The following is a 27,907-nucleotide window of genomic DNA, read 5'->3' on the forward strand; positions in this document are numbered from 1 at the left end:
AGTTTTATTAGAAAAGCAGATATACAGAGATGAGGAGAGATAGAGAGGAAGATGTTCCGTCCGATGATTCACTCCCCAAGTGACCACAACAGCTGGAGCTGAGCCAATCCGAAGCCAGGAGGCAGGAACCTCCTCCGGGTCTCCCACACGGGTGCAGGGTCCTCAGGCTTTGGGCCATCCTTGACTGCTTTCCCAGGCCACAAGCAGGGAGCTGGATGGGAAGTGGAACTGCCGATAGAGTAAAGGAGAGACAGAGAGAAAAATCTTCCATCCTCTGGTTCACTTTACAAGTAGCCACAACAACTGGAGCTGTGCTGATCCGCGGGGTCTCCCACGTGGGTGCAGGGTCCCAATGCTTTGGCCATCCTTTACTGCTTTCCCTGGTCACAAGTGGGGAGCTGAAAGGGAAGTGGGCCAGCTGGGATACAAACTGGTGCCCATATGGGATTCCAGCACTAGCAAGGCGAGGACTTTAGCCACTAGGCTACTGCGCTGGGCCCAGCATTACTTTCTTTATAAAAACAGATTCTACTAATTTAAAGGCAGAGTTAGCGTTCTTCCACCTGCTGGTTTTCTCCCCCAAATATCTGCAATGGCTAGAGCTGGACTAAGCTGAGGTAAGTCGGGAACCAGGAATTTCTTCCAGGTCTCCCAAATGAGTACAGAGGGCCTAACCACTTAGGCCACTTAACCTGCTTTCTAGGCTGTTAACAGGGAGCTGGATCCAGGTTGGAGCAGCAGGGACTCAATCCCAGGCTCATGGGATCTGGGCATCGCAGGCAGCAGCTTTCCTTGCTGTAGTGCTGGCCCCAGAATGAATGATACTGAAGGCAGAGTAATTTAATTGCCATATAGATTTTTGTAGTTTTAAAGGCGCTACCTTGATTCTAACCATATGGATGTTGAGTTCCATAGCAGCAGCTGCTAAATGCCTCTGCCTTATGCCCACCTCCGGCCCTTCCTGTGCCAGTGGCAGCCCCAGGCCAAGGCTGGCCTGTCCCATGACCTTCCCTCACTGGGACTGCTGAAAGCAAGCTGGCTAAAGGTATATGGCAGATAAGAATAGCTGCAACCATTTTTCTAGACATCTGGTTTAGAATTTTACAGATGTCTTCCATCTGTATAGATACATGATCTTTTTGAGTTCGTCACTGTCTCCCCGCTCCCGTCCAACTAATGTATTTGAAAAATAAAGGTCATTTAACTGGTCGCACTGACTACAAACTAATTTGCAGGAGACGTTGCAGTGAAGATCCTTAAGGTTGTCGACCCGACGCCAGAGCAGCTCCAGGCCTTCCGAAACGAGGTGGCTGTCCTGCGGTGAGTGGGCACTGACCTGTTCCGGCCACCGAGTTGAAGGACGACTGCAGGGCCAGGGGCTGTGTCTGTCTGCACTCGCGGCCTGCTCCCTGCCGCTGGGCAGTCCTCCCTCATGGGTGGAGGCTTTCTCCAATTCATGTGTGCTCAGGCCCTCAGAAGTGTCCCTTTTCATGAGAATAGCATGTTGCATGCCCTGTACGCACAATAACCCAAGTCCCGCCTGGCTTGGAGTTTTAATCTGAGGTAAGGAGAAACAGGTCCTATCTTTTTCAAGAACACAGTTAGATTGCCTTACTTGGGATTCCAAAACCTGCTTTTTTGGTCACTTTTTAGATTTGTAGGAGTTAAGTTGAATAGTTGGTCCTGCAGATGACAAGGGCTTTGACCCCTGGGGAGAGAGTGAAGACATACCCCCTTTGGGGGCTGAACCAATGGTGGGCTCCTTGGTTTGCTCACCAATTGGCCTACCTGTGCCCTCTGCTGGGGAGTGTGGGGTTGTCCAGAACACAGAATCGGGTGCAAAGCATTTTCTTCCCTTCCCCCCCCCCAGCAAAACACGGCATGTGAACATCCTACTCTTCATGGGGTACATGACAAAGGACAACCTGGCGATTGTGACCCAGTGGTGTGAGGGCAGTAGCCTCTACAAACATCTGCATGTCCAGGAGACCAAGTTCCAGATGTTCCAGCTAATTGACATCGCCCGCCAGACAGCTCAAGGCATGGAGTGAGTAGATGGTCCAGGCATTCCCTGTGCCGGAGTCGGAAGAGCTTTCTAACCCCACCTAGTGATGCTGTGGTGCCTTGGCACAGCTGAGAACGGGCCCCTAGCTCAGGCAGCAGCAGCTAGCAGCTCCGGTCCCCCTCCGGCTCAGCTGTCCTTTGGGCGCTCCCATTCAGGCTCCACATGCTCCCCATGTTCTTCCCGCAACCTGAGAACACAGTGAGGGTGGGGCTGCAGGCTCATCCCGTCTGTGGGGTGGTGTGGCAGTTCTGCTAGGCATCTGAGCATGGCCCATCCATAAGTGTACACCAGGGTTTGAGCAGATGTCACTTTTGGGATTCCTCATTTCCTCTGTAAAGAACCCATGAAGGACTTCCTTCCCATCATCAGATGCTGGCCCTTCCGGCTCGCTGCTGTGAGGAGTGTGCAGCTGCACGGTGCGGCCTGGGCTCCTCAGACCCTCATGTGAACACAGGTCTGTGGGCACTGCAAGTACCAGGCTTGCCTGGACCACAGAGTCCCCCTGGTCCACCATAGAGTCCATAGGAAGCTGCCATCTCCCTTAAAGTGAGAGCTAGAGCTGAGCTTGTCCAAAATCCAGGAGCCAGGAGCTCTTCTGGGTCTCCCACATGGGTGCGGGGTCCAAGGGTTTGGGCCATCTCCTGCTGTCCCAGGCCACAAGTAGGGAGTTGCCGGGAACCGACTGAGGCCCAAGGCAGCACTGTTGTGTGGGATGCCAGCGTTGTCAGCAACAGCTTGCCTTGCCTTGATGTATCTAAGAAATAGCCAGGATTACTTTCTAGGAAAATACTTAGACCACAGTTTGCATACCATAAAACTCACTCTTTTAAGATGTATATAGCTTGTGGTTTTTAGTTTTTGCAGAACTCTGTAGTCATTTGCATTTTTTAGAACATTCTTTGTCCAGAAAGCTGAAGCCTCAGCAGTCACCCCAGCTTTGGAGTCTGGTTTGTCTCTGAATTTGACCTCCTGAGTACATTTCACGGAAATGGAGTCTTTTCTGGAGGCGTAACTTTTTTTTAAAAAAAGATTTATTTATTTTTATTGGAAAGGCGGATATCAGAGAGGAGAGATAGAGAGGAAGATCTTCCGTCAGATGATTCACTCCCCAAGCGAGCGCAATGGCTGGAGCTGAGCCAATCCGAAGCCAGGAGCCAGGAGCTCTTCCTGGTCTCCCACACGGGTGCAGGGTCCCAAGGCTTTGGGCTGTCGTCTACTGCTTTCCCAGGCCACAAGCAGGGTGCTGGATGAGAAGCAGGGCCGCTGGGATTAGAACCGGCGACCATATGGGATTCCAGGTGTGCAATGTGAGGACTTTAGTCACTAGGCTATCGGGCTTGGCCCTGGAGGAGTAACTTAACAAATATCTAAGTTGTAGTCTTTTGTTCCTGGCTCAAGGTTTTGTAGCCTGTTAAGGTTAGTGCAGGCACTTTCTTCTTTTCTGGGCCCGAGTGGTACTCCATTGTGTGGGTTTGGTGCTTTAGTCACTCCTCAGTTGGGAAACATCTGGATTGTCAGAACTGCTGTTGGGTCCAACTGGTGCTCCACAGGGTGAGAGCACACTTACAGATCACCGTCCGCTTCAAGGGGAGTCAGGCCCGTGTACATCTGTGTGGGACACCTGGCCGGGACCCCGCAGGCCTTCTGCAGCTGTAGTTCAGAACAGCTCTCCAGCCAAACAGTTGTTAAAACTTTTATTTTCCCTTCACAGCTATTTGCATGCGAAGAACATCATCCACAGAGACATGAAATCCAACAGTATCCTTCAGTTCCGGTTCTCTGCTGCTGCCTTTGAGTGCAGGGATCACAGTGGGATTGGATCAGGGGCTAGCACTTTTTAGGAAAACAAGCAGTAATCAGGAGAAACAAAGTTCCTTGAAGAAACGCTGCCAGGGCTCTCGGTGGAGTGCTCAGGGCGCCGCCTCGGGAAGCCCCTCTGGCGTGGCGGAGTGCTCCCGGAGCTGATGTGTGTGAGGGTGAACTGGAGAAACGGTCTGGTCTTCACAGTTCATTACTAAATGTAACCGGAGGAGGGGCTTGGGCTTTTGTGCTTATTTCTAGTTGGTGGATAGTGTGTATCTCGTCAGAAAATAGCTATGAGCTAAATGTTGTAAGACTTCCTTATTTTAAATTGTTTGTTTTCAGCTGTGGAAATGGTTTCCAGAGGTAAATCTTGGCCCTTTTTAAGACTTAATGTATTTTTACAAAATTGGAATAGACAATGAGTAGAGCTGTTTTATGCTACAAAGAGTAACATCGAACAGTATCAAGTTGGCCACTCTGCTAGCCCTGTGCTTTTGGGCCGTTACAAGGCTCCTGTTTTGTTTTGTTAATGTACTTTTATTTGAAAGGCGGGTTTAGAGAGATTTTCTTTCTGCTGGTTCATTCCCCAAATGGCCATAATAGCCAGAGCTGAGCTGTTAATCTATCAGTGCGAGTCAGGAGCTTTTTCCAGTTCTCCTACGTGGGTACAGAGTTCAAAATACTCTATCCTCCACTGCTTCCCCAGGCCATAGCAGAGAGCTGGATTGGAAGTGGGTCTGCCGGGATTAGAACCGGCACCTGTCTGGGATGCCAGTGCCATGGAGTGGACCGCACTGCCCCCTAGGTATCTTAGTTTAGATGTGACAGCCTAGTGTAGGTGTGACACACGGAACACCTCTTGGTGGTGGATGGTTTGGGGCAACCACACGCTACCACAGTAGCAGTCACTACAGGTTTGAAGAATGAATTAGACACCTGCACGCAGATCACAGGATGTGAACCATCCGACTGCATTAGCAAGCAGGCTGCCCTCGGTTCTGAATGTAAGTTACATCACCAGTGACGGGTTTGGCCGCAGTTAGCACGTTAGTATCCACCCACATTTCATCTCTCTTGAGGAGGAATGCAGGCACAAAGGACTTAGGTCACTTAGGCCACTGACACCAGTCTTCTAGCAGCCCTGAAACAGCCTGTGCTGCCAGCCGTGGTGTAAGGCACCTGCTCTACCTGGGTTGCTCACAAGCCCTCAGACCTGACTCCCAGAGAGGCAGCTAGGCCAGAGCAGCGAAGGGCAGACTTGCCCTTGTCTTTTTGGCTGAAGTCTTACAGCCTGAGCAGTGTCTGCTTGTTTCCTACGAGTGGTCGTTTCAAAATATTTTAGGAATATTTTCAGAAACCTGGTAACTTCTGCAGTGCTGTCTGGGACAGAGATAAGGAGAGTTAATTGTATTATAAAGAACTTTGGGGGCCCAGTGAGGAAGCCTAGTGGCTGAATCCTCACCTTGCAATGGCTGGAATCCCATGGGTGCCTATTCATGCCGTGGCAGCTCCACTTCCCCTCCAGCTCCCTGCTTGTGGCCTGGGAAAGCAGTGGAGGACGGCCCAAAGCCTTGGGACCCTGCACCCATGTGGGAGACCTGGAAGAGGTTCCTGGCTCCTGACTTCTGATTGGCTCAGCTCCAGCCACTGCAGCCACTTGGGGAGTGAACCAGCAGACAGAAGATTTTTCTCTCTCTATATATAAATCTACCTTTCTAGTAAAAAACCAAATAAACAACAAAAAACCCCAGATCTTTGGAAAAGAAAAAAAACTTTTAAGAAGTTCTTCAAAATAAACGTGACGGTTTTTTTGAAACAGCATCCTTAACAGGCACTGAGATATATTTCTTCATGAAGGCTTGACGGTGAAAATTGGTGACTTTGGTTTGGCGACAGTAAAGTCTCGGTGGAGTGGTTCCCAACAGGTTGAACAACCGACCGGCTCCGTTCTGTGGATGGTGAGGAAGCCAGGTTCCCAGTGGCAGTGGGGTTACGAGGATTGGTCTGTGGCTTTGGGTTTCATCACTTGGAGTCCAGATGACCCCTAGTGTCACCCTGGGTCAAATGTGAGCTTGTTTGAGGAAACTGGAAATAGGAGCCATACTACCCGGACAGGTGTGAGCAAGCCAGGCACCAGCTGTGCTCAGACTGGGTCAGAGACCAGGATTCCTGAACTGGCTTTGGCAAGCTCTCCCAGCAAGCCAGGTGTCCTCTGGGCAAGAGCTTGTCAAGTGACTTGAGTGAAGGCCTAGGCCCTGGTGTCTGAGGGCACACCCTGGCGATCGTGCACTCTGCCTCTGCAGGCTCCCGAGGTGATCCGAATGCAGGACAACAACCCGTTCAGCTTCCAGTCTGACGTCTACTCCTACGGCATCGTGCTGTATGAGCTGATGACGGGGGAGCTCCCCTACTCCCACATCAACAACCGTGATCAGGTGAGGCAGCTTCTGTTTGCAATGGGGAATCCTGGGCCCTCAGCCCAGCAGGGAGAAGGTTAAGGTGTGACTTCCTGTTCCTTAGATCATCTTCATGGTGGGCCGAGGGTATGCGTCCCCAGATCTTAGCAAGCTGTACAAGAACTGCCCCAAAGCAATGAAGAGGCTGGTGGCTGACTGTGTGAAGAAAGTTAAAGAAGAGAGGCCTCTGTTCCCCCAGGTAAGCCATGTAGCGTAAGACCGCTGGAGCAGAATTAAAGCAGGTGTTCCTGAGGCTAGGTGGTAAGGTAGGGGGTGAGATGGTACAGAGGAAATTGGCTTTGCACCTGATCCAGGGCAGCAGCTCAGTCAGCATGCAGCCCCAGCGAGCTCCCTTTCGGCGGCTGTTTCAGATCCTGTCCTCCATTGAGCTGCTCCAACACTCTCTGCCGAAAATCAACCGGAGCGCCTCAGAGCCCTCCCTGCACCGGGCGGCGCACACAGAGGACATCAACGCCTGCACGCTTACCACGTCTCCAAGGCTGCCTGTCTTCTAGCTGACGGCACCTGTTCTCCCTGGCCAGGGCAGGCAGGAGAGCTGCAGGCGCCACTTCGCCTCCCTTTCTTTGGGGGCAGAAGGGTTAGCGTGTTTTCAGAGAAGCTGCTGCTAAAGACCTTCCAGACTACTCACTGGGCCTTAACTTGATGTTGCCTTCTTGTCTGCCCTCTGGCCCCGGGGAGAAGCCAGGCACCTTGCTGGCCTGGCCTGCTCCCTCCCCCTGCTCTCCAGGATGCTGAGCCCAGCCGTGGAAGTAGATACGGATGGCAACACAGGAGCTGGCCCAGCTATTAGCTCAGTGCGCCTTCTTCAGAACCCTGGAAGGGGAAGCAGAGGTAGTTTCCAGCCGTTCCGTGGGGACACACGTGGAGCTGGAGCCCAGCTGCGGTGAGAAATGTACATCACGGCAGGGACTCTGGGTGATGGTGGTGTGGCCCCAGTTTTGCACCTAATGCACCCAACAACCCAGGACTGCACGACCTCGGCTGCCTGAAGGAGCCTGCTTGGTACTAAGGGAAGGTGACTGGGGACCCCTGCCCCGCCCCACCCCTACATACACACACACACACCCGCCCATCCTTCTGGGAGCAGTCCTCTATCATGCTAAATTTTGTCTTCCAGGAACTGCCCCTATGGGGCGGGCCACAGGCCGCCTTGTCTCTAGTCATATTGTGTATGCAAGGAAGCCAGTAAGAGGTTTTCTTGATGATTTGGGTTTTAATTTTGTTTTTATTGCGCCTGACAAAATACAGTTATCTCATGGTTCTTCAATTGTTATTTTAATAAAATAAATTAAATTTAGGTTCAGTTGCTGTTACCTTCTTTTAAAGCAATACTGAATGAGAGCGCAGAGCTTGAACTGTCTCCTTGTTCACTCCCTTCTGAAGCCGAATTCAAGAAGCAGGAAGTGAGTTTAGCTGAGCCTGTATGTCCTTTCCGCTTTAGTGAAGGTTCAACTCAATTCATCAAGCAAAAAGCATTCTAAACCCTGGTAAGAGATCTCCTAGCCAAGCTTCAGTGTATTTACAGTATATTTGGTACATCTAGCTGCATTCAGGCTTGGAGTGAGCGTGACTCAAACTCTTGTGTGTGCACCAGGCTGCTCGCCCTTCTAGCTGCCCGCCAGTGGAGCCAGGCCTCCCAGGTAAGGATGAGAGAGGCTTTTCATGTTGTTTAAGTGGGTGTGTGTTCTGAGCCCTTGGATAAGGTTGTTGTACTGGGCATGTGCTTCTGGCTGGGGGCCCCAGGGTTAGCCTTCCACCTGGTTGCCTCCTAACTGCTTACTCACACCCTTAGGAAGGCCACAGCCAACAGTGCTCCCTGCATCACCTGTGCTCCCCGACAGATTGGCCCGCAGGGCAACCTCGCACGACACAGAACTCTCCTGCTTGGGCCAAAGAATCCCTCTGGGCTGCTTTGAGTTTGGGGGAAGAGAAAGATGGGGAAGGCCCGCAGCTGGTTTTGTTTGAATGCTCTCCATCTGCACACTTGCTATGGTCTGAAGGGCTGGAGGCCAGCTAAGCCACCAACTAGACAAAGTGCACGTCCACATGCTCAGTAGGGTACTTTATATCCTTCACTCTTCCCAGGGCTCTAGGAGGGGGCAGTGGATGAGACCAAGGGCAAGTACAGCCCCACTCAACTCCAAGCAACACTCCACAGCAGGGGGCTCGGCCCACCCTTGCTGGGGGGAAGGTTTCGGCCGGTGGGGCCCATGATGCAGGGGACAGGCAGAGACTACTTAGGGCTCTGATGACTCCACTCCGGAAAGGTGCATGAAGAGGTCCCCAAGCTCTGTCACATCCACGTCATCAGTGCTGGGGACATGCTGGCTTTCTCGGTTCTCGATGAAGTCCCAGAGCCGCACTGAGTTAAAGAACTGCAAAGACAGCCAGCACACATCCAGGGTTAGTGCTCAGGGCAACAGGCAGGGAGCCCGTGTAGCTTGTTCTGGTCCTCTCCTGCTGCCAGAACTACATTAGAGAACAGCCCAGGAGTGAGCACCCCAGGGCGGCCTCAGCCCAAGGGGCTGCTGAGCCCTTACCCTCACAGTGCCTTCAGAGCTGAGCTGTTTCCGCGGCTTCTCGGGCTCCGCCAGCCGCCCGTCTGGGTAAGCATGGCGGTAAAGACATTTGCTTCCAAATGGGCAGGTCCCTTTGCCTTGCTCAAAGTATTTACAAGCTTTTTTTCTGAAAAGAAGAAAATCAAAACATAGTGGGAGCTATGATCCTCGTGCTATAGGAAAGGTGAATGACAGCGGGCCACGCACAGCTCAGACCCCACTTTGCAAAAGCTCCCATGGGATGTGAAAATCTTGCACAGAATGTCAACCTGGGGCCCCACTTCCCATCCAGCTCCCCGCTTATGTCCTGGGAAAGCAGCAGAGGATGGCTTGGATTCTTGGGCCCTTGCACCCACGTGGAGACCCAGAAGCTCCTGCTGTGGCATTGTAGCCATGTGGAGAGTGAACCAGTAGGTGGAAGATCTTTGTCTCTCCTCTGAAAAATCTGTTTTTCAAATAAAAATAAATCTATCCCTGGAGACAAGCAGAGATCTTCCATCTGCTGCTCATGCCCCAAATGGCCATGACAGCTGTGTGCCATGACGCTGGCACGTACCACTCTACCAAGAATGCCTTCTGCTTGTCATCTGCCTGCTGGAGTCCGGTCTTTATGAATTCCTTAAAAACCTCTTACCTACTGGTTCACTTCCTGGATGGAGTTCTAGACTCCTGGGGGTTACAGCCCTCCAAGTCTCCCATGTGGATGCAGGGACCCAAGGATTCTGGTCAGTCTGCTGTTCTCCCAGAGTTCAGCTAAGAGGAGAGTAGCTGGGACTTGATCTGGTGCTTATACGAGATGCCAGTATCTCTTAGCTAGTTTTCTGAACTGGCTTGTAGGTTTACCACTAGGAAATGAAGGCAGACAGAGCTATCCAGGGCCCAGGGAGCAACCACTGACCTCAGAAGAAGGTGTCACTGTAGGCCACGGGTCAGGTCCCAAGGCGGCCAGCCCGGCTGGCACTTGATATCTACTCAAGCGAATGAGTTGTCGTGAAGGAGGCTGTACTCGTGGGGACAGGTAGGACTGGCCAGGTTTAGGGCTGCTCGGGCCAGTCAGCAACACGGACTCCATCTGGGAGCTGACCTGGGGGCAGGTCTGGTTCCGCTGCGGAGACTCGGTGATGCTGCTTCTAGCAGCTCCCGGGGATCCTTGGCTGCAGCAAGTGACCTCTTTCCTGGCTCGCTCTCTTCCTCTCCATGGACTCGGGACCCACCCGAGACCCGGTTTTTTTTCCCTCCCACTCCATGGCAAGTGCTGGTTCCACATGCTAGCTGTTGTGCTTGACTCTGACACACAGAGGGGTTACAGAGGGGTTACAGCATACACCAAGTTTTCCATCAGAACTGATACGCCCTATACCTTCGCCAGCACACTTCGTTACTGGCCTCTGCACCACAGCTCGCGGTGTTCCACGTCTTGTTTACCACAAGGTAAGAATATCACTTCTGCCTTCAGAACTCTAATTAAGCAGGAAAAAAAAAGTTCTGTTTTCCCAGACTTAGTATTTCCGGTTCTTGCACATTTTGTAATATTTCTATAGATTCTGCATCCTTCAGACTGACAGCTCAGGGGAAGGTGCCGGGCCTGCCTCCCGTGGCAGTGCTGCGACAGGTGAGCGGCGCCTGGGGGGCTCAGCGTCCGTGGCTGGGGGCCTGGAGGAGCCCCACACTGCGGACCGCGCGCTCAGCTCCAGCTTCGAGAACTAGCCGTTGTTCTACTCTGCTTTTCTCATCCTGGGACTACTTAGGTATTTCAGACTTCTGGAAGCTGCTGTATGGTTCTCTTGGGCTGGGCTTTTTCCCTCCCGTCCCCTCTTCATTCCTTGAACTTGTAGTTAGTGTGGCTGTGTTGAAACCTTCGTCATGTTGGGGTCATGGCGAGCATCCCTTAAGAATGGGTCTCTCTTAAAGCTGTACACCCATCACAGCACTCCTCTGCCCCGGTCCTCATGCACACTGGGAAGCCCCCACCCGCCCCCTGCGCCCAGGTGTTCCTGTCTCAGTCATCTTGGTCCCGGGCCGGCCACTTCCCTGACATACGAGGTGGGGAGGCTATCCCACTCCGATGGCCTCCATCATGCATTTTCTGATGGCTTGTCAGCTGTGTCCTCGCCTCTCCATCTGCCTGCACTGGGCGCTCAGGAGGTGCTGGGGGACACAGCAGCCCGATGGCATATAGATCCTGGTGCCACAGAGCAGTCCTCCTCGGGGACCCTACACCCTGTCCTCCTCTGTACCCCAAGCCTAGCTGTGGTCCCCGGTTCCAAGAGCACATGCTTAGGAGAGGGGAGGATCCTTAGAAACAAGAGCCAGGCACTTACCCCATTCCCTGTTTGAAAGCTTCAATCAACTCATTCTTTTTATTCTGATCTTCTACCCAATACACACTTGGAATTACAAACTCAGATATCACCCGGCATTCTGGGCAAGACCTGCAATAAGAACAAGTTAGTCTCGGCACACTCCACGCGTAAACCCCTTTCTCTAGTGGGTGACTGCCAGAGACATTTCAACACCGGTTCTTCTGAGGCATTGGACATTTTAGGGGCTGGTGTTGTGGCATCCCACGTGGGCACTGGCTTGAGTCCCAGCTGCTCCACTTCACACCCTGCCCCCTGCTAATGGCCTGGGACAGCAGATGACTCCGGTGCTTGGGCCCCCGTATTCACGTGGGACTCCCGAGAGCAGCTCCTGACCTTGGCTAACCCAGCTCTGGCTGTTGTGATTATGTGGGGTGTGGATCGGGTGAATGGAAGATTCCTCTAATTGTGCCTTTCAATAAACTAAAATGAACAAAGTACTCATTTCTCCAAAACAGCCTCAAGAAGTGCGTAAAAAGCTGCTTAATACCATTAACAGGTATGTGTAAAGTAGGACCACAGTGAGATGTTGCTTCACACCCATGACTGCTTAAAACCAGAAATAAAACACACGGGGGAGGCAACAGAGCAGGGACCTTCTGTCCCTGCTGTCAGATGACTGACACTTGAGAACACAGTTCATGTGTGGCCCAGCAATCTCCCTTCTGGGGCACATCCCGAGAAAACATCTCAAACCTACACAAAGATGTGCATCCAAATATCTGCACCATGACCGAAAACAGCAGCGGCCTAAAAGCCACCAGCTGATGGACAGATGTGGCTCATCTCATCACCGTACAGCTGGGACTCCTGCCTCGGGCTTTGCTACCACGCCACTCTGTGTGTTACTTCGCACACAAGCATGTGCCTTTAGGCAAATGACCTGACTCACCTCCGTTAACTGTGCCAGGAGAGGCTGCCCTGGGTGGACAGGGCTCCTCACCAGAGCTGGCTAGTCCAGACCTCAGGAAACCTCTGGTGGGCACAGGGACTTACATACCAGGCATTGTTTAAAAAAAAAATAGGATGGAGGATTAAAGATTTATTTTTATTAGAAAGGTAGATATACAGAGGAGGAATACAGAGAGAGAGGAAGTTCTTCCGTATAACGATTCACTCCCCAAGTGACCATATCTGATCCTGGCCCATGTGAGGCGAGGACCTTAACCACTAGGCTATCGCATCAGGCTCCATCTGATTTTTTTAGGTAAAATAGATTGAAGCTCAGAGGAGGTTAACAACATAGCCTGGTGCAGTGGCTCAACTGGCTAATCCAACTGCCAGGACCCCATTTGGAAGGTCGTATGTGCTGCTGCTGCTCCACTTCCCTTTCAGCTCCCTGCTTGTGGCCTGGGAAAGCAGCGGAGGATGATGGTCCAAAGCTTTGGGACCCTGCACCCACGTGGGAGACAGGGAAGAGGCTCCTGGCCTCGGATCTGCTTAGCTCTGGCCATTGCGGCCATTTGAAGAGTGAACCAAGATATGCAAGATCTGTCTCTCTTTGTCTCTGTAAATCTGATCTGCCTTTCCAATAAAAAATCTTAAAAAGGGCGGAGGGGGGACATGCACCTGGCCTCAGCGGGGAATCGGGGCCCACCGTCCTGGATGCCAGCGCAGGATGGTCCACCGCAGGCCCCAGTGTGCGGCCGGGAAAGGCAGGTGACTGGTAAGGTGACTTACTTGATGATTGGGTTTTCAAACTGCTTGGCACAGCGCCACTGGCGGATGCAGGCCAGGCAGTAGGTGTGGTTGCAGTTGGAGAGGATCCCGAACCTCCTCTCGGAGGCGGACGCCTTCTCCAGGATCACCTCCATGCAGATGCTGCACACTTTGTCCTGGCTCGCCTGTAGGGCGAAGGCCTTCTCCATGTCGTGCTCGAAGGTGGACATGCACTTCTGCAGGGGAGGGGGAGGGAGACGCCATGGATGAGGTGCCCAAGGCGGGGCGGCCAGCACACCGCGCTGCCCACGCTCCTGTAGGCAGGGCCCACTCCCTGCTCCCCCTGCCTGCTGGGGGCGGCTGGCAGTGTTCCCAAGGTGAGGCCACCTCCTGGCCCTCTGGCCACTGGCCTTTCCAGCTGTAGCAGAAACGCTGAGGAATCACCTTGAGCATCCCAGGGGAGCAACACGATCCCTCCCCAGCAACACAGGTTGAGCACTCCTGCACCAAGTCCACCCTGAGTCCTGCCCCTGGGCTGGCACATGTCCCAGCCCCGGGGAGTCCCCAGACAGACGACAGACCCCACCCTGATGGGCGAGGAAAGCTCTGGTTCTGTGCTCACTGACCTGTCCCCAGGGAAGACATGAAAAGGGACAGGTGCACCTTCCCACAGCACAGCTCCGCTGCAGGGAGCCCCTCTCCGACAGGCAGCCATGCCCTCAGCCCCCCGCCAGGCGGCAGTAATGAGAAGGAGCCTGACCCCCTGCCCCTGCCCTACAGCCACGAGCCTCTGTGTGCCAGGCAGAACCCCACAGGGAGGCCAGGCCTTCAGACCCTGACCACCCCTGACCCACAGGCCCTGCAGCACGTGGCCCTATTCTGCCACAGGGTGCCTCAAAGCTCTCCCAGTCGCCGTGACACAGCCTCCAAGAAGCGAGGACAATGTGGGGCTCCAGCGGGCAAGGCTCTGCCTGTCTGAAGCCGCAGCTCTTCATTCTGAAGAAATCAAAGCCTGCAAGCACACAGCTGGAAACAGGATGCAGGGATCACGGCAGGGAGCACGCAGCGTGCAGTGCCACTAGCCCAGCTCCGTCAGTGCCACGGCAGGCGCAGCCATGCCAGCCGTACCTTCTCGTGCTCCTTCCTCTGCTCGGGGTCGAAAGGGTGCAGGACCGGCAGCCTGCAGATCTCACACACGTCCCCGTGCAGATACACGCAGGCAGCCCCGAAGCGGCACGTCCCGGCCGCTGCGTACGGGCACAGCTGCTGCTCGCCGCCGCACGAGCTGCCGGCCTCCAGCTCGTCCAGGCCGCTCCGGATGGCGTCCAGGTAGGAGTGTGGCTTCGCCTCCAGGCTGCGGTGGGCATCGCTGCAGCCGCCGGCGCCGCTCGCCACGCTAGGAGGGCTTTTCTCCTCAGCCAAGCCAGAGAGATCTTCACAGAAAACACACGAGGCACACCCGTGAAAACCCACTAAGCCAACAGCCAGAGCCTAACAAGCTGTGTGCCTCTCTCTAAGGCATTCCACTCTGGAATAGGCCAAAAGGGAAAGAGAACGACTGGCCTACAGTGGTCAGAAGGCCTTTCCTTCAGTACTAACAGTGGAACAGGAGGACATGTGGCACGATAAAGAAGCAAGGAAAACAGGGTTTGTTTACCCATCTACCACCAAACTGGCAGGAGCAAAATGTCATCCATGGACCAATGCTAACGCAAAAAATTAACCAACTCAAAGGCAATTTAGAAAGAGGTTAGTGGAATACAGGGGGTTCCCTAAAGCCCATCAGGTTCCATGTCCGCGCGGAGCCCCGCCCGCGGCTGCCTGTGCAGACAGCACGCTCAGCGGCCTCGGCTCTGCTAAGGACGGATTCGGCCTGCCTCACGGGGCCAGCGGGGCTGACCACTGCTTACAGCGCTCTGGGATGTGCAGCCTCTGACGGCCCTGTCTCAGGAAGCGACGCTGTCCATGTCCTAACACAGTGTTGGTTCCATCTGCGCCAAGGTCCCCCAAAATACCATGTGCTGGTCAGCAGAGGTGTGCCACTGACGTCATGCCAAACAGCGGCACACGCTCTCGGGCAGCTTTCCAAATCAGGTGATGCCGCGCCCCACCCTGGAGTGCTGGCTGCAGTCCAGGTAGGTTCCTCCCCGACCCAGCTCCTAGCTCCTGTGCCTAGCAAGGCAGCAGCAGGTGGCTCAAGGACCCTGGTGCCTACCACCCAGGTGGGAGACCAGGCTACAGCCAGTCCCCGACATGGCTATCCTGGCCATATGGGAAGTGAACCATTAGATGACACAGGGAAGACCCTAGCTCTGCTTTTCAAATGAATAAACCCTAAAGCCCAAAAAGCAAGGCCAAAAAAAGAAAAAACGATGGCAGTGGGTGTTTGGATTAGTAGTCAATGCACTCACAGGTCCTTCTCTGACACTCTGCTTTGCAAATTAATATTTAAAAAAATGTTCAGCAAGTCTCGAAGTCATCAGCTCACTTACTTCGGTCTCTAAGCACCAATGTTCTCTTCTCACGCTTCCCAGGTTCGGGCGGGTGAGTTTTCAGAGACACGGTGAGGTCCGAAGCCCGAGGACTGTGGAAACCTGCTGAGGGCCCAGCGGGAGGCAGGGCCCCCCCGGCGCCAGCCGCTGCAGCCGAGGGCCTCGTGTGGTCATACCTAGACAAAACGCAGCACGTGTGAGACGCCAACTGCCCCTGTGGTGGGCGGGCACGCAGCAACCCCCTTCCATGCTTTAAACCCCAAAGTGCCTCAATTTCTAGGAACTGCATGCACTTTGGTGCCAGGGACATCTGCTGCTCCCACCCTACGGGACCTGAAGGGCCTGCCCCCTGGCGCCTCCAAGTACTGGAGAAAACCCCCCGGGGTCTGACAGCCCCAGGATGGTGACAAAGGCCAACCTAACAGCAGAGCTGCCTTGCTTTAGGACATGCTGGGGCTCCCACCAGCAGGCAGGGAGAGAGGGAGGCTGGATCCACACCGTGCCCCCACTGTGCCACCATCAAGGACACGGGAGAGCAGCTCTGTACTACCAGAGGCTGGGAGACCTTGTCATCAGAAAGGTGGGGCAGGCACCTGGTGCAGCCAGTCAAGTCGCTCCACCTACAGTCCGGCTTCCTGCTAATGTGTCCCCTGGAGGCAGCAGGTGCTGACTGAAGTACACGGTCCTTGCCACCCACACGGCGGCCCCTGACTGAGCCTGGCTCAGCCCTAGCTATTGTGGGTACCTGGAGTGAGAACCACGAGATGGACACACTCTCTCTCTCTGCCCTTCAAATAAACAAACAATTAAATAAAAATTTCCCTCTTTAAGAACCAGGTTGTAGACGCAGGGTCTGAGCCCCTGCAGCGTCCAGGCGGGGTACGGCGGGGCCAGCCGTGGAGTCCTTGCCTGCACCGAGTTCCGTAGGCGCAGTAGCCCTTCTGATAGTACTTGCAGATGGTGGACGGCTTGCTGTTCGCCAAGTCATGGGAGAAGAGGCACTGGCTTCCTTCCCGACACACACCATGCATAAAGTACCTGCAGAGACACCCGTAGCTTAGAAACACACTGTGCTCTGGAAAACCAGCACTCCTGGAGCCTCACGCATCAATTCTTCCAGAGCGGATTACATGTCAGGACTATTAAGCACTGGATATCTATTTACACATCTCTGCGCCTGGGAACCCAGTCACAAACAGCTTCCCTAGGCCTTGCGGCCTTCTGGGAGGTGAAGGTTCCACTGTCTGCTTCACAGGGTACCTGTGGCCATCAGCAAATGAAACAATGTGACATCAAAATCTATACATGGGCCCAGCGCGATAGCATAATGGTTAAGGTCCTCGCCCTGAACGCGCCGGGATCCCATATTGGGTGCCGGTTCTAATCCCAGCAGCTCCACTTCCCATCCAGCTCCCTGCTTGTGGCCTGGGAAAGCAGTCGAGGATGGCCCAAAGCCTTGGGACCCTGCACCTGCATGGGAGGTCCAGAAAGAAGTTCCTGGATCCTGGCTTTGGATTGGCGCAGTACCGGCTGTTGTGGTCACTTGGGGTGTGAATCATCGGACGGAAGATCTTCCTCTCTGTCTCTCCTCCTCTCTGTATATGTGACTTTCCAATAAAATAAATAAATCTTAAAAAAACATATATATATATACACACACACACACACACACACACCAGAATGGTCACAAATCAAATAATGTGGCATCAAAACATATACAAGATGGGCCCGGCGGCGTGGCCTAGTGGTTAAGTCCTCGCCTTGAAAGCCCCGGGAACCCATATAGGCGCCAGTTCTAATCCCGACAGCTCCACTTCCCATCCAGCTCCCTGCTTGTGGCCTGGGAAAGCAGTGGAGGACGGCCCAATGCATTGGGACCCTGCACCCGTGTGGGAGACCCGGAAGAGGTTCCTGGTTCCCGGCTTCGGATCGGCGCAGCAGGGGCCGTTGCTGCCACTTGGGGAGTGAATCATTGGATGGAAGACCTTCCTCTGTCTCTCCTCCTCTCTGTATATCTGACTGTAATAAAATAAATCTTTAAAAATATATATATACATGCAAGAATGTTCCAGGAGGACCTGATGTGATGGCTAAATTGGCTAATCCGCCACCTGCAAGTGCCAGGATCCCATATGGGCGCTGGTTCTAATCCCTGGCAGCTCCACTTCCCATCCAGCTCCCTGCTTGTGGCCTGGGAAAGCAGCAGAGGATGGCCCAAAGCCTTGGGACCCTGCACCCTTGTGGAAAACCTGGAAGAGGATCTTGGCTCCTGATCGGCTTGGCTCTGGCCACTATGATCTCTTGGGGAGTGAACCAGCAGATGGAAGATCTTTCTCCTCTTCTCTGCAGATCTCCCTTTCCAATAAAAATAAATAAAATCTTAACCAAAAAGCATGTTCCAGGGGAGATTCTGATTCTTGGCCTTGAAAGCGTGACTGGCACAGAAGCAAGTGGAGGTGGTGGGATTCCACCCAGCCCGAGGAGAGCGCCCTTGCTGAAACCCCCGTGGCAGCAGAGGGCCCAGAGCGACCTGCCCGGGCAGGAGGCCGTGTTCCAGGGCAGAACAGTGCTTTGGCTCCTCCCTAAGCACGCGTAAACACAAGCTTCAGGAAACCAGGAGGACAGCAAAGAACCGCAGGCACAACACTCCTGAGTGCACCTGAGAGAGGACAATAAAATCCGCACGCTTAGAGCCACTTCCAGCTGGCATCCAGGATATGCCAAAAAGCCGAAACGCATGACCTGCAAGCCAGAGGAAAAACCAGCAGAGGACAAGACGGTGGAGTGGGCAGACGGGCACAACAGCCGCTGTCACAAACGTGCTCCGCTCTCACGCACTGGAGGACGTCACAGAGAGCGCTAATGTAACGCGGAGAGCAACAGGAGCTGGAAAACCACCCAAACAACCCAAGCTAAGAGTCCGCAACGGAAACAGCACCGGACGGGGCAGATGCTTGGCCCAGCAGTCAGGATGCTAGTGCCAGGGACCCCCAGGGGAGCCTGACCCAGACCAGGCCCCGCCTCCAGTACCAGCTGCCTGCCAACTGCAGTGCAGACATCAAAACAGACTCTGGCTCCTAGCTTTGGCCCGGCCCAACTGTGGCTGGCAGGCATGAGACGAGTGAGCCAGTGGATGGCAGATCTTTCTGTATGTCCTTTGAAATAAGTGAAAAAAAGAAAAAAAAAAGGCAAAGAAAGTGGGGCCAGCGCCACGGTTCAACTGGGTAATCTTCTGCCTTGCCTTGCGAGCACAGGCGTCCCGTATGGCACCAGTTCAGGTTGTAGCTGCTCCACCTCCTATCCAGTTCCCTGCTTATGGCCTTCAAAAGCAGCAGAGGATGGATGGCCCAAGTTCTTAGGGCCCTGTGGGAGACCCAGAGATCTGGAGCTCACGGCTTCAGATCAACTCAGCTCCAGCTGCTGCGGCCATTTGGGCAGTGAGCCAGAGATTGGGGGATCCTTCTGTCTCTCCTCCTCTATAAATTTGCCTTTCCAATAAAGGAGAGTAAATCTTTTTTTTTTTTTAAGATCTTCCGTCCGATGATTCACTCCCCAAGTGAGCCCCAACGGCCGGAGCTGTGCCGATCAGAAGCCGGGAACCAGGAACCTCCTCCAGGTCTCCCATGCGGGTGCAGGGTCCCGAGGAGAGTAAATCTTAAAAAGGACTATAGTAGGGCCCAGCAGCGTGGCCTAGCAGCTAAAGTCCTCGCCTCAAATGCCCCGGGATCCCATATGGGTGCCGGTTCTAGTCCCGGCAGCTCCACTTCCCATCCAGCTCCCTGCTTGTGGCCTGGGAAAGCAGTGGAGGACGGCCCAAAGCTTTGGGACCCTCACTTGGGGAGTGAATCATCGGACGGAAGATCTTCCCCTCTGTCTCTCCTCCTCTCTGTATATCTGACTTTGTAATAAAAAATAAATAAATCTTAAAAAAAAAAAAGGGCTATAGTATAGTACCACACACACGTGACCAAACGACTCTCGGTTCAGGTGACAGGGCAATTCGACAGATGAGGACAGAGCCAACCTTTCTTTTTTGTTGTTATTTCTCTGAGAGGTCAACAGCAGCAGAGCTTCCAGCCACTGGTTCACTCCCCAGTACCCACCTGGCAGCTGTAAACTCAGTCCAGGTCCCCCTAGGGAGCCTATCGGGGCCATCACTGCTACTTCCCAGTCTGCACTGGCGGGAGGCTGGGCTCGGGAGCCAGAGTGGAGAATGAAACCCAAGCATGCCCAAACCCTGAACACACCTGTTCCTGGACCAGATCTACCTGGAAAAGGGACCTCAACTATTCTCCGTGTGTGATGTGTCCCAACAGGTATACGCCATGACCCGTGATGGACTCTGAACATGTAACCTTGGATCTAACACCCAGTTTATACGAAACACAGAAAACTGAAAAGTGTAAAAATCATCATGACAGGGCCCGGCGACGTGGCCTAGCGGCTAAAGTCCTCGCCTTGAAAGCCCCGGGATCCCATATGGGCGCCGGTTCTAATCCCGGCAGCTCCACTTCCCATCCAGCTCCCTGCTTGTGGCCTGGGAAAGCAGTTGAGGACGGCCCAAGGATTTGGGACCCTGCACCCTCGTGGGGGACCCGGAAGAGGTTCTGGGTTCCCGGCTTCGGATCGGCGCGCATCGGCCCGTTGCGGCTCACTTGGGGAGAATCATCGGACGGAAGATCTTCCTCTCTGTCTCTCCTCCTCTCTGTATATCCGGCTTTCCAATAATAATAAAATCTTAAAAAAAAAAAAAAATCATCATGACAGGACCAGCCAGATGGCTCAATTGGTTAATTCTTTGCCTGCAAGAGCTGGCATCCAATTCCCATCCAGCTCCCTGCTTGTGGCCTGGGAAAGCAGTGGAGGATGGCCCAAAGCCTTGGGACCTGCACCCACGTGTGAGGCCCGGAAAATGCTCCTGGCTCCTGGCTCTGGATTGGCTTAGCTCCAGCTATTGAGGCCACTTGGAGAATGAACCAGTGGGTGGAAGATCTTCCTCTGCTTCTCTCCTCTTCTTTGTATATCTGACTTTGCAATAAAAATAAAAATAAAAATAATTATATATATAAAGAGGAAGCTCCTGGCTTCAAACTTGTCCAGCTCTGGCCGTGACAGTCATTTTGGGGTGTGAACCAGCAAATCAAAGTCTGTTTCTCCTTCTAACTATGCCTTTCAAATGAAGTTTTGTTTTTTTTTTTAAGTAAAATTAAAAAGGGGGAAGAGGGTTTGGCTAACAGAGAATAAGTGTCAAAACACACATGCAGAGAGGTGGGCGTATCAGAGTCCCTGGTTTGAGTCCCAACTACTCCCACTGGGGTCCAGCTTGCGGCTGGTGCTTGGCCCTATGTGGGAGAGCGGGATGGAGCTACTGCTTCCTGCTTGCTTGTCGCCTAATCCCAGCTGTCATAAATCTTTGGGGAACGACCCAATACAAGACTGCTCTGTCTCTCCCTGTCTTCTGCCTTTGCAAATAAATTTAAAAGATTAAAAAAAGATTTACCATATGATCGAACAATTCCATGCCTAGATGTTTATCAGAAAAACAAGACCTCTACGCAAACAGGTGCGCACTGCCACTCACAGCACATTACTCCCTGCAGCCAGGAAGCGGGAAATCTATCAGCCACCAGCGGAACATCCCCCAGGGGGCTCTCAGAAGGAATGTGAAGTACTGATTGATACAAGCTACAACAGAAATGAACTGGAAAAACACCTAGGGCAGTAGGCTGGCTGCCTGGCATAGCAGTTAGGACACTGCTGGGAGGCCCACAGCCCAGGTGGACAGTGCCTGGCTCAGGGCTCTGCGGATTCCAGCTGTCGGCTGGGAGGCAGCAGCTGGTGGCCCAAGAGTCTGGGTTCTTTGCAATGACGTGGGAAACGTGGCTGTGGTGACCCTGGGGGCGAGAGCTCTTGGTGCTGGTCTCTGCCTGCAGCACTTCCAGGCCTTCCAGAAGGCACCTGGGAGCTGCTGGTCAGGAGAGCCTGAAGAGGCAGGCTGCAGGGAGAGTTCAGGAGGTGCTGCCAGCGTCAGCCTGGGGGGCCTCAGCAAAGTGTCAGTGTCACTTTAATAAAGGCTAAGCAAATCTTGCCGAGACCTTTTTTTTGCTCAGAGACTTTTTCTGAAGCACCTTCATTAAACCGTATTTTAATACATTTGTAAAACATACGGGTGGCCAGCACTGTGGCACAGCAAGTTAAGCTGGACCTGCAGTACCTGCTTCCCACATGCGCACCAGCTCAAACCTAGGATGCTCCACTTCTGACCCAGCTCCTTGCAATGGCCCAGCAAAGCAGGAGAATGATCCACGTGCTTGGGCCCCCGCGACCATGTGGATCACCTAGGAGAAGCTTCAGCCAGACACGGCCAGGGTCACTGTGGCCATCTGGGGTTGATCCAGCAGACAGAAAATCTCTGGAACTCTGCCTTTCAAATAAATGGATTTTTCAAAAAACACAGGAGCTTTATTAAAAAAAAAAAATCATGGAAATGCAAATGTCAACAAAGCAAGCAGAAAGGTGGTTGCCCAGCACCGGTACTGCCTGCCCATCGCTGCGCCTGGCACTGTGCTGCCGCCCCCACAGCACCGGTACTGCCTGCCCATCGCTGTGCCTGGCACTGTGCTGCCGCCCCCACAGCTCCCCGACCCTGTGCGACTCTGGGCCTGCCCTGCACCAGGAGACTTCCGGGTGAAGAATGGCTCTTCTACCCTCCACACAAATGTACAGAGTGTACCAAAAGCTCACGGAAAATTTGTATTATGAGAAAACTATGAGGATTTGAAAATTACTTTTATGACAAGAAACATATCACTTTTATTATTTATTTGAAAGGCAGAATTGCAGAGCAACATAAATCTTCCACCTTCGAGTTCACTGCCTAAATGGCTGTTAACAGCCAGGGCTGGGCCAGTCTGCAACTCCATCAGGTCTCCCATCAGGTGCAGCGGCAGACTTGGCCATCGGCCAGTGCTTTCCCAGGCACGTTAGCAGGGAGCAAGATGGGAAGTAGAACAGCCGGGACTGGAACCGGCACCCACATGGGATACCAGCGTTTGCAGCTGGTGGCTTCATCGTTCCACCATAGCCTGATGCCCAAGTTTACCTTTTAATTCCATTTTTCCCATGAATGCACACAGAGTTCCCATGTGTTGCTGCCTGTCCCAAATGCTGGTAAGGCCAGGAGGTGGGACCTGAGCCACCAGGGACCCAGCCATGTGAGAAACCCCAGCTGCCTCCCAGGGTCTGTCAGCAGGAAGCTGGGGTGCGCAGCAGGCAGGGGACTCCAATCCAGGTGTCAGATACAGCTGTGGGCCTCGCCAGCAGCCCCCTCCCCAAAACTGCTCCAGCAGCACCTGCCCCATCTCAGGGACCCTGTGTTCATCGGCGTGCAGACCAGCAGGGGCTGCCAACACACAGCAGGGTCGTCACCTCCTTTACCCCATGGAAGCCAAACCATATCCTAAGACCACAACCACAACTCTCACCACACAACTGACTTCCCTGTAATGCTGCCATGTCCATGTGGTGGCCCTTATCTCGAAGACCAGACACTGTTTTCCACTGCCCTGGGTCACAGAATCCATGCTGCTGCCTCTGAGCTGCCGAGAGAAATTCTGGGCCTGATGAGTGCAGTAACAGCACCACCCAAGGTGAGGCCGCTACAGGCTTGCTCACAACACAAGCTGGCCAAGCAAATGCACTGCTTGCTAGAAACCTACAAGACACCTGACAGAAGAGGCTGCCCTGCCAAGTCGGTGCCAGCCAGAATGTGGGCATTGTCAGGCCCAGCCTGCACCTGGGACCCTTGCTGCTCCCTAGTTCCCCGCACCCACCAAACGTCTCTCGGTAACAGGGGCTCGCTTTCTCTGTCCTGAACCGAAGGACAGACAATGTGGGTTCCACTCCACACCCACTTCCCCCCAACAGTCGCCAATTCTGCTGCGTCAGTGACCAGTGTGGGCACTGGAGAGCCAGGGGATGTGCTGGCACCCCCTGCTGCTGCGGAAGGAGTGTGTGGTGTGAACTCGTGGGGAGGGAGAGCGCCTGGGCTCTCCCCGATGAGCAGCCTTGAGGACAACTGTCTCCTGAGGCTGTAGCCCGCCAGGGCGTCTCCGGATCGGTGCCCTTCAACGTTATGCGGCTGAACACTTTGCCAGCTGTTTCTTTTGAGAGAGAGCCGCTACCCAGGCCTACAACGTTATTTCAACTGTCATCAAATATGAACATCTTCCATCTTTGAAAAGTCAGAGGCAAGTATGAATGGCAGAGGCACTGGGACTTGTAAACTCGGGGAACGCCGACGAGGGCAGGCTGAAGGTCCGCACATGAACATCCCCTCAAAACTGAGACCTCGGGCTGCCGCTGCAGCGCAACAGGCCACTGCACCATCAAGCGCTGACTTCCCACGTGGGCACCAACTCGTGCCTCAGCCGCTCCACTTCCCATCCAGCTCCCTGCTAATGTGCCTGGGAAAGCAGCAGAGGATGGCTCAAGGCCTGGGGATCCTGCACCCACGTGGAAGACCTGGAAGAGGCTCCCGGTGCCTGGCTATAGATCAGCTCAGCTTCAGCCATTGTGGCCAGCTGGGCAATGAACCAGAGGACGGCAGATCTTTCTCCTTTCTTTCTATAAATCTGCCTTTCTATCAGAAGTAAGTAAATCTTAAAAAATATTTAAGGGTGAGATTTCTTGGCCAGAGTTGCGACATGCTGGGTGAAGCCACTGCCTGCAACGCCAGCATTATATATGGCAACCCAGTCCAAGCCCGGCTGCCCCACTCCCCCTCCAGCTCCCTGGCCACGGCCCTGGAAAGCAGCAGCAGATGCCCCACCGCTTGGATCCCCAGCACCTGGAGACCCAGGGGAAGCCCTGGCTCCTGGCTCGGGCTTGGCCCAGCACAGCTGGTGTTAATCAGTAGATGAATGACCTCCGTCACTCCGCCTATCAAGTAACCTGGTTTTAAAGACCAAAGAAACAAAAACAAAAGCAAACTAAAACAAAACAAAACAAAAACAACCAAAGACCAAATAACCATGGCTCAGCTTTTTTGCTTTGTGTTGGCGGGGGTGGGGGAGTGTTAAAGTCGCTGCCCGCAGGACAGGTGTCTCATGGGGGCATCAGTTTGAGTCCCAGCTGCTCCAATTGTGATTCAGCTCCCTGCGCGGGTGCTTGGGAAAGCAAGGAGGCAAGCCCAAGTGCTGCACCCACGCAGGGGACCTTCAAAGACCCAAGAATTCTAGGCCTGATGATCTCAGGAAACCAAAACTCCCAGGCCTGCACTTAATGACCGGAACCTGAAAGGAGCCTTCGCCACAGGAGAAGCAGGCAAAGACTGGTGCTGAGGCCTGCGCTGCGGTGCCGCGGGGTAAGCTGCTGCCTCTGACTCTGGCACCTGTTCCGCCAGCTGGAGACTCAGCTGCTCCCTGGCGAGCCAGCTGGGTAGGCAGCAGGAGGTGACCGAAGTACTGGGCCCTGCTCCAGCCACTGCAGCCACCTGAGGAGTGAACCCCTGGATGGAGACGGAACTGCCGCTTCTCCTTCGGCCTGGAAATTCTCCCTTTTCAAATAAATAAGTCTAAAAACTCTAACACTGTATTCTCCTGCCTCAGCAAAACACACCCACTCGTCCGGCACTCCACAGCAAACCTGAACACTGGGCGAACTGAAATTAACTGAGAACCCGGCCAAGTACCCTGCCTAAAGCCTAGCTCCCCAATAAGCAACAAGACCATCTCCTGCAAGCCTGGGCCTGAAACAGAATCAAAGCCCCCAGGTCAGTCTTCTTCTGGGCAGAGGACGGCGAACTCCAGCACGGTCCCGGTGGGAGCTTTTGTGCCCTCACCAAGAGGTGCAGTTCTGAGCAACTAGGAAGTCAAAACCTAAAGTTTCCATTTCCCTAAAAGCAGATCCCACACAGGGCACTCCACAAACACAGCCCACACTGCGGCTCATTGCAGGTGCACAGCGTGGAAGCACCGGGTACCAGGAAGACACGGGAGCTCTGTGCTCCCCACGCAGCGGCCCACAGGGAGCCCGATGCGCCTACACCGCACCTCAGCTTCGCCCCGGCCTCTCCCCCAGCCCGCTTCCCTCTCACACACACAGATACACAAATGCTAATGGCAAACTTCACATGGGCATGTTAAAGGAACACAGCTGGCAGTGTAAAAATCATACTGCATACAAACCATGCCACTATCCTTCACCAGCATTTCCCCCAAGTTTTTCCTGGAAACAATCATTAAAATTGGTGGCAGCTACTGTGGCGCAGCACGCTGAGCGCCCCACCCTGACTTCAGCATCCATTACAAGCACAGGTTCAAATCCCAGCTGCTCCACTTCGGACCCAGCTTCCTGCTAGCGCTCTTAGGAAGAGCAGCCGAGAACGGCCAAGTTCTGGGACCCCTGGCACCCACTGGGAGACCCAGAAGGACGGTCCCGGTTCCTGCCTGAGACCATTTGAAGAGTGAGCCAAAAGGTGGTTTCTTTCCATCATTCCCTCTAGCTTTGCCTTTCAAATCAACAAAGAAGACTTTAAAAACTAAAATCAGCACAGGTTGAGTATCCTTGGAGACATCAAAAGTCTTCAAGGTTCCTACAGAGGCTTAACCCACTGCCTGCAGCAAACCGGTGCCAGGCGGAGTCCTTTCCAGCCGAGAGCTCAGGCCTTGCCACCCACGTGGGAGACCTCCTGAAGCTCCTGGCTCCTGGCTCTCGCCTGGTCCAGCCACTGCAGGGTCTCTCTGCCTATCTAACTCCGCCTTTCAAATAAATGTATTTTATCTACCAGAAAAGACAGCCTGGTTCTGCCGTGGCACCTTTCACACACACACGGCCTGAAGTTAGTTTTACACCACGTGCATCCAATAAGCTTCCTTGGCAAGGAATTTTCCACTCGTGGTGTATCCTGCTAGTCCCGGAAAAACAAAACAAAAAAGCAGCAGCAGCTAAGGATTCGGGAACGTTTGGGATTTCAGACTGGGGGTGCTGGGCCGAGCCTTTCCCAGCACGCCGTGCCGCAGGGTTGGAGCCGCAGCTCTCCCGGGCTGGGGCCGCGCCGCCGAGCCCCACAGGGCCGCCCTCACCTCTTGGGGTTCCCTCGCGCCGGGGTCCCCGCCGCCCACACCCGTCCTGCTCGGCGTCCTCTCGGCCCAGCCCAGGGCGCTCCCCGGCTTCTCCGACGGCCCCGTCGCCGAGGGACCCCGCAGCCCCGCGGGCCGGCCTCTCCGCCCGGGCCGGCCTCAGCGGCCCCGCGCTCTCACCTGCAAGTGACCTGCTTGGTGCTCATGGCGGCCGGGCGCGGGGGGCCGTGGGCGATCCGCCGCCTCCTCTCGCCGCCGCCTCGGCCTCGGCCAGGCCCATCCCGCGCAGCCGCGTCACGCCGGCACACGCCGCCCCGCACGTGCGGCACCTTAGTAGCGCCGGCCGGAAACCTCGCCGCCGTCACAATGGGTTCCGCCGGACCGTGTTCTTGGCGCTCACTCCGGGCGCCCCCGGCGGCACATGGCGGGGCCTCCCAGGCCTGCCGAGCTCAGGTTCGCGGTGCCGCGTTTCTGGCCGTTCTGCCCCCATCGCCCGCCGAGGACACTGCCTGGTTCCCTGTCGCCAACCGCCTGGAAGGCCTCGCTCTGGCCTCTCCTCCGTGCACCCCACTCCCAGGCCTCGCCTTGCTGTCCCTCCGGCCTGCCCTGGCCCCCTGCCCAGCCCCTCACCCAGCTGGGGAGCTCACTCTCGGGTTAGTCCCGACGCGCCCCTCTCCCGTGGCCTTCCCGGCCCTTTGCTGCCCACACCCGCGCTGCCTCCTGCTCCCACTTCTGTCCGCTTGCAAAGGTGCCCCAGAGAGATTTTATTCCCCCGCCATGTTCTCACGCAGAGCGGCAAGCTCGCTCGCTTTCCAACGAAAACAGCTAGTTTTCCATGCATGCCTGTCCAGGCACGTGGGAATCCGCTGACAGCACAGGATCCGCACCCCGCCTCCCGCTTCCACGTTTGCTTCCTCAAGCTGCCTGTCGCATCCTCCATCCTCTCCCTGTCGCATAGTAACTCGCTCTCCCACCACTTAGCTTTGCTGAAAGAGCTGTCTTTTTTAGACTGCGAGACAAAAGCAGACAGAACCAGCGGCGGCCAGACTTTTGACCGGAGTCTGTTTGGAGCAAATTGGAATGATCCAGAATAACCGCAGTGACCTACGTTTCATTGCAATATTGAGACACGTCTCAGATGGCACTTTAGCCGTTACCTTTTTTTTTTTTTTTTTTTTTTTAACCTTGAGAGGCTGAGAGAGAAGGGCTCTGACCTGCGCACTCTCCAAATGCCCGCAGCGGCTGGAGCTGGGCAGGGGTGGTGCTCAGTAGGAGGTCTCTCCCATGGGTGGCAGCGACCCAAGCCCTGGGAGTCAGCAGCCCTGCGGCCCAGGGTAACAGGCCAGCAGGAAGCTGGAGCCAGGCGCAGGGCCAGGACTCGAACCTACGGACCCAATTCACATCCCGGTCAC

General features: G+C 54.5%; 2 protein-coding genes across 3 annotated transcripts in view; one reads left to right on the forward strand and one right to left on the reverse strand.

Annotated features, from left to right (window-relative positions):
- Window positions 1-7,378, forward strand: part of RAF1 (Raf-1 proto-oncogene, serine/threonine kinase) — a 58,606-nt gene extending 51,228 nt beyond the window's left edge. For both annotated transcript variants that reach the window (XM_058679213.1, XM_036497567.2), the window contains 7 exons: window positions 1,236-1,320; window positions 1,871-2,047; window positions 3,777-3,823; window positions 5,708-5,826; window positions 6,172-6,303; window positions 6,389-6,523; window positions 6,696-7,378. In XM_058679213.1, the coding sequence (XP_058535196.1) occupies window positions 1,236-1,320; window positions 1,871-2,047; window positions 3,777-3,823; window positions 5,708-5,826; window positions 6,172-6,303; window positions 6,389-6,523; window positions 6,696-6,839 (839 nt within the window). In that variant the 3' untranslated portion in view covers window positions 6,840-7,378. The remainder of the gene's footprint in view (window positions 1-1,235; window positions 1,321-1,870; window positions 2,048-3,776; window positions 3,824-5,707; window positions 5,827-6,171; window positions 6,304-6,388; window positions 6,524-6,695) is intronic.
- Window positions 7,379-8,144: 766 nt separating this feature from the next.
- MKRN2 (makorin ring finger protein 2) lies at window positions 8,145-26,939 on the reverse strand. The gene is made up of 8 exons (XM_058679214.1): window positions 26,676-26,939; window positions 16,324-16,452; window positions 15,415-15,590; window positions 14,051-14,355; window positions 12,944-13,158; window positions 11,225-11,335; window positions 8,886-9,030; window positions 8,145-8,720 (listed from the first exon to the last, which is right to left on the reverse strand). Exons 1-8 carry the CDS (start codon window positions 26,699-26,701, stop codon window positions 8,583-8,585), a joined length of 1,245 nt encoding a protein of 414 aa, XP_058535197.1. The 5' UTR covers window positions 26,702-26,939; the 3' UTR covers window positions 8,145-8,582.
- Window positions 26,940-27,907: the final 968 nt, after the last annotated feature.

Source organism: Ochotona princeps, chromosome 21 (assembly GCF_030435755.1).
Source record: "Ochotona princeps isolate mOchPri1 chromosome 21, mOchPri1.hap1, whole genome shotgun sequence".
NCBI lineage: Eukaryota > Metazoa > Chordata > Mammalia > Lagomorpha > Ochotonidae > Ochotona > Ochotona princeps.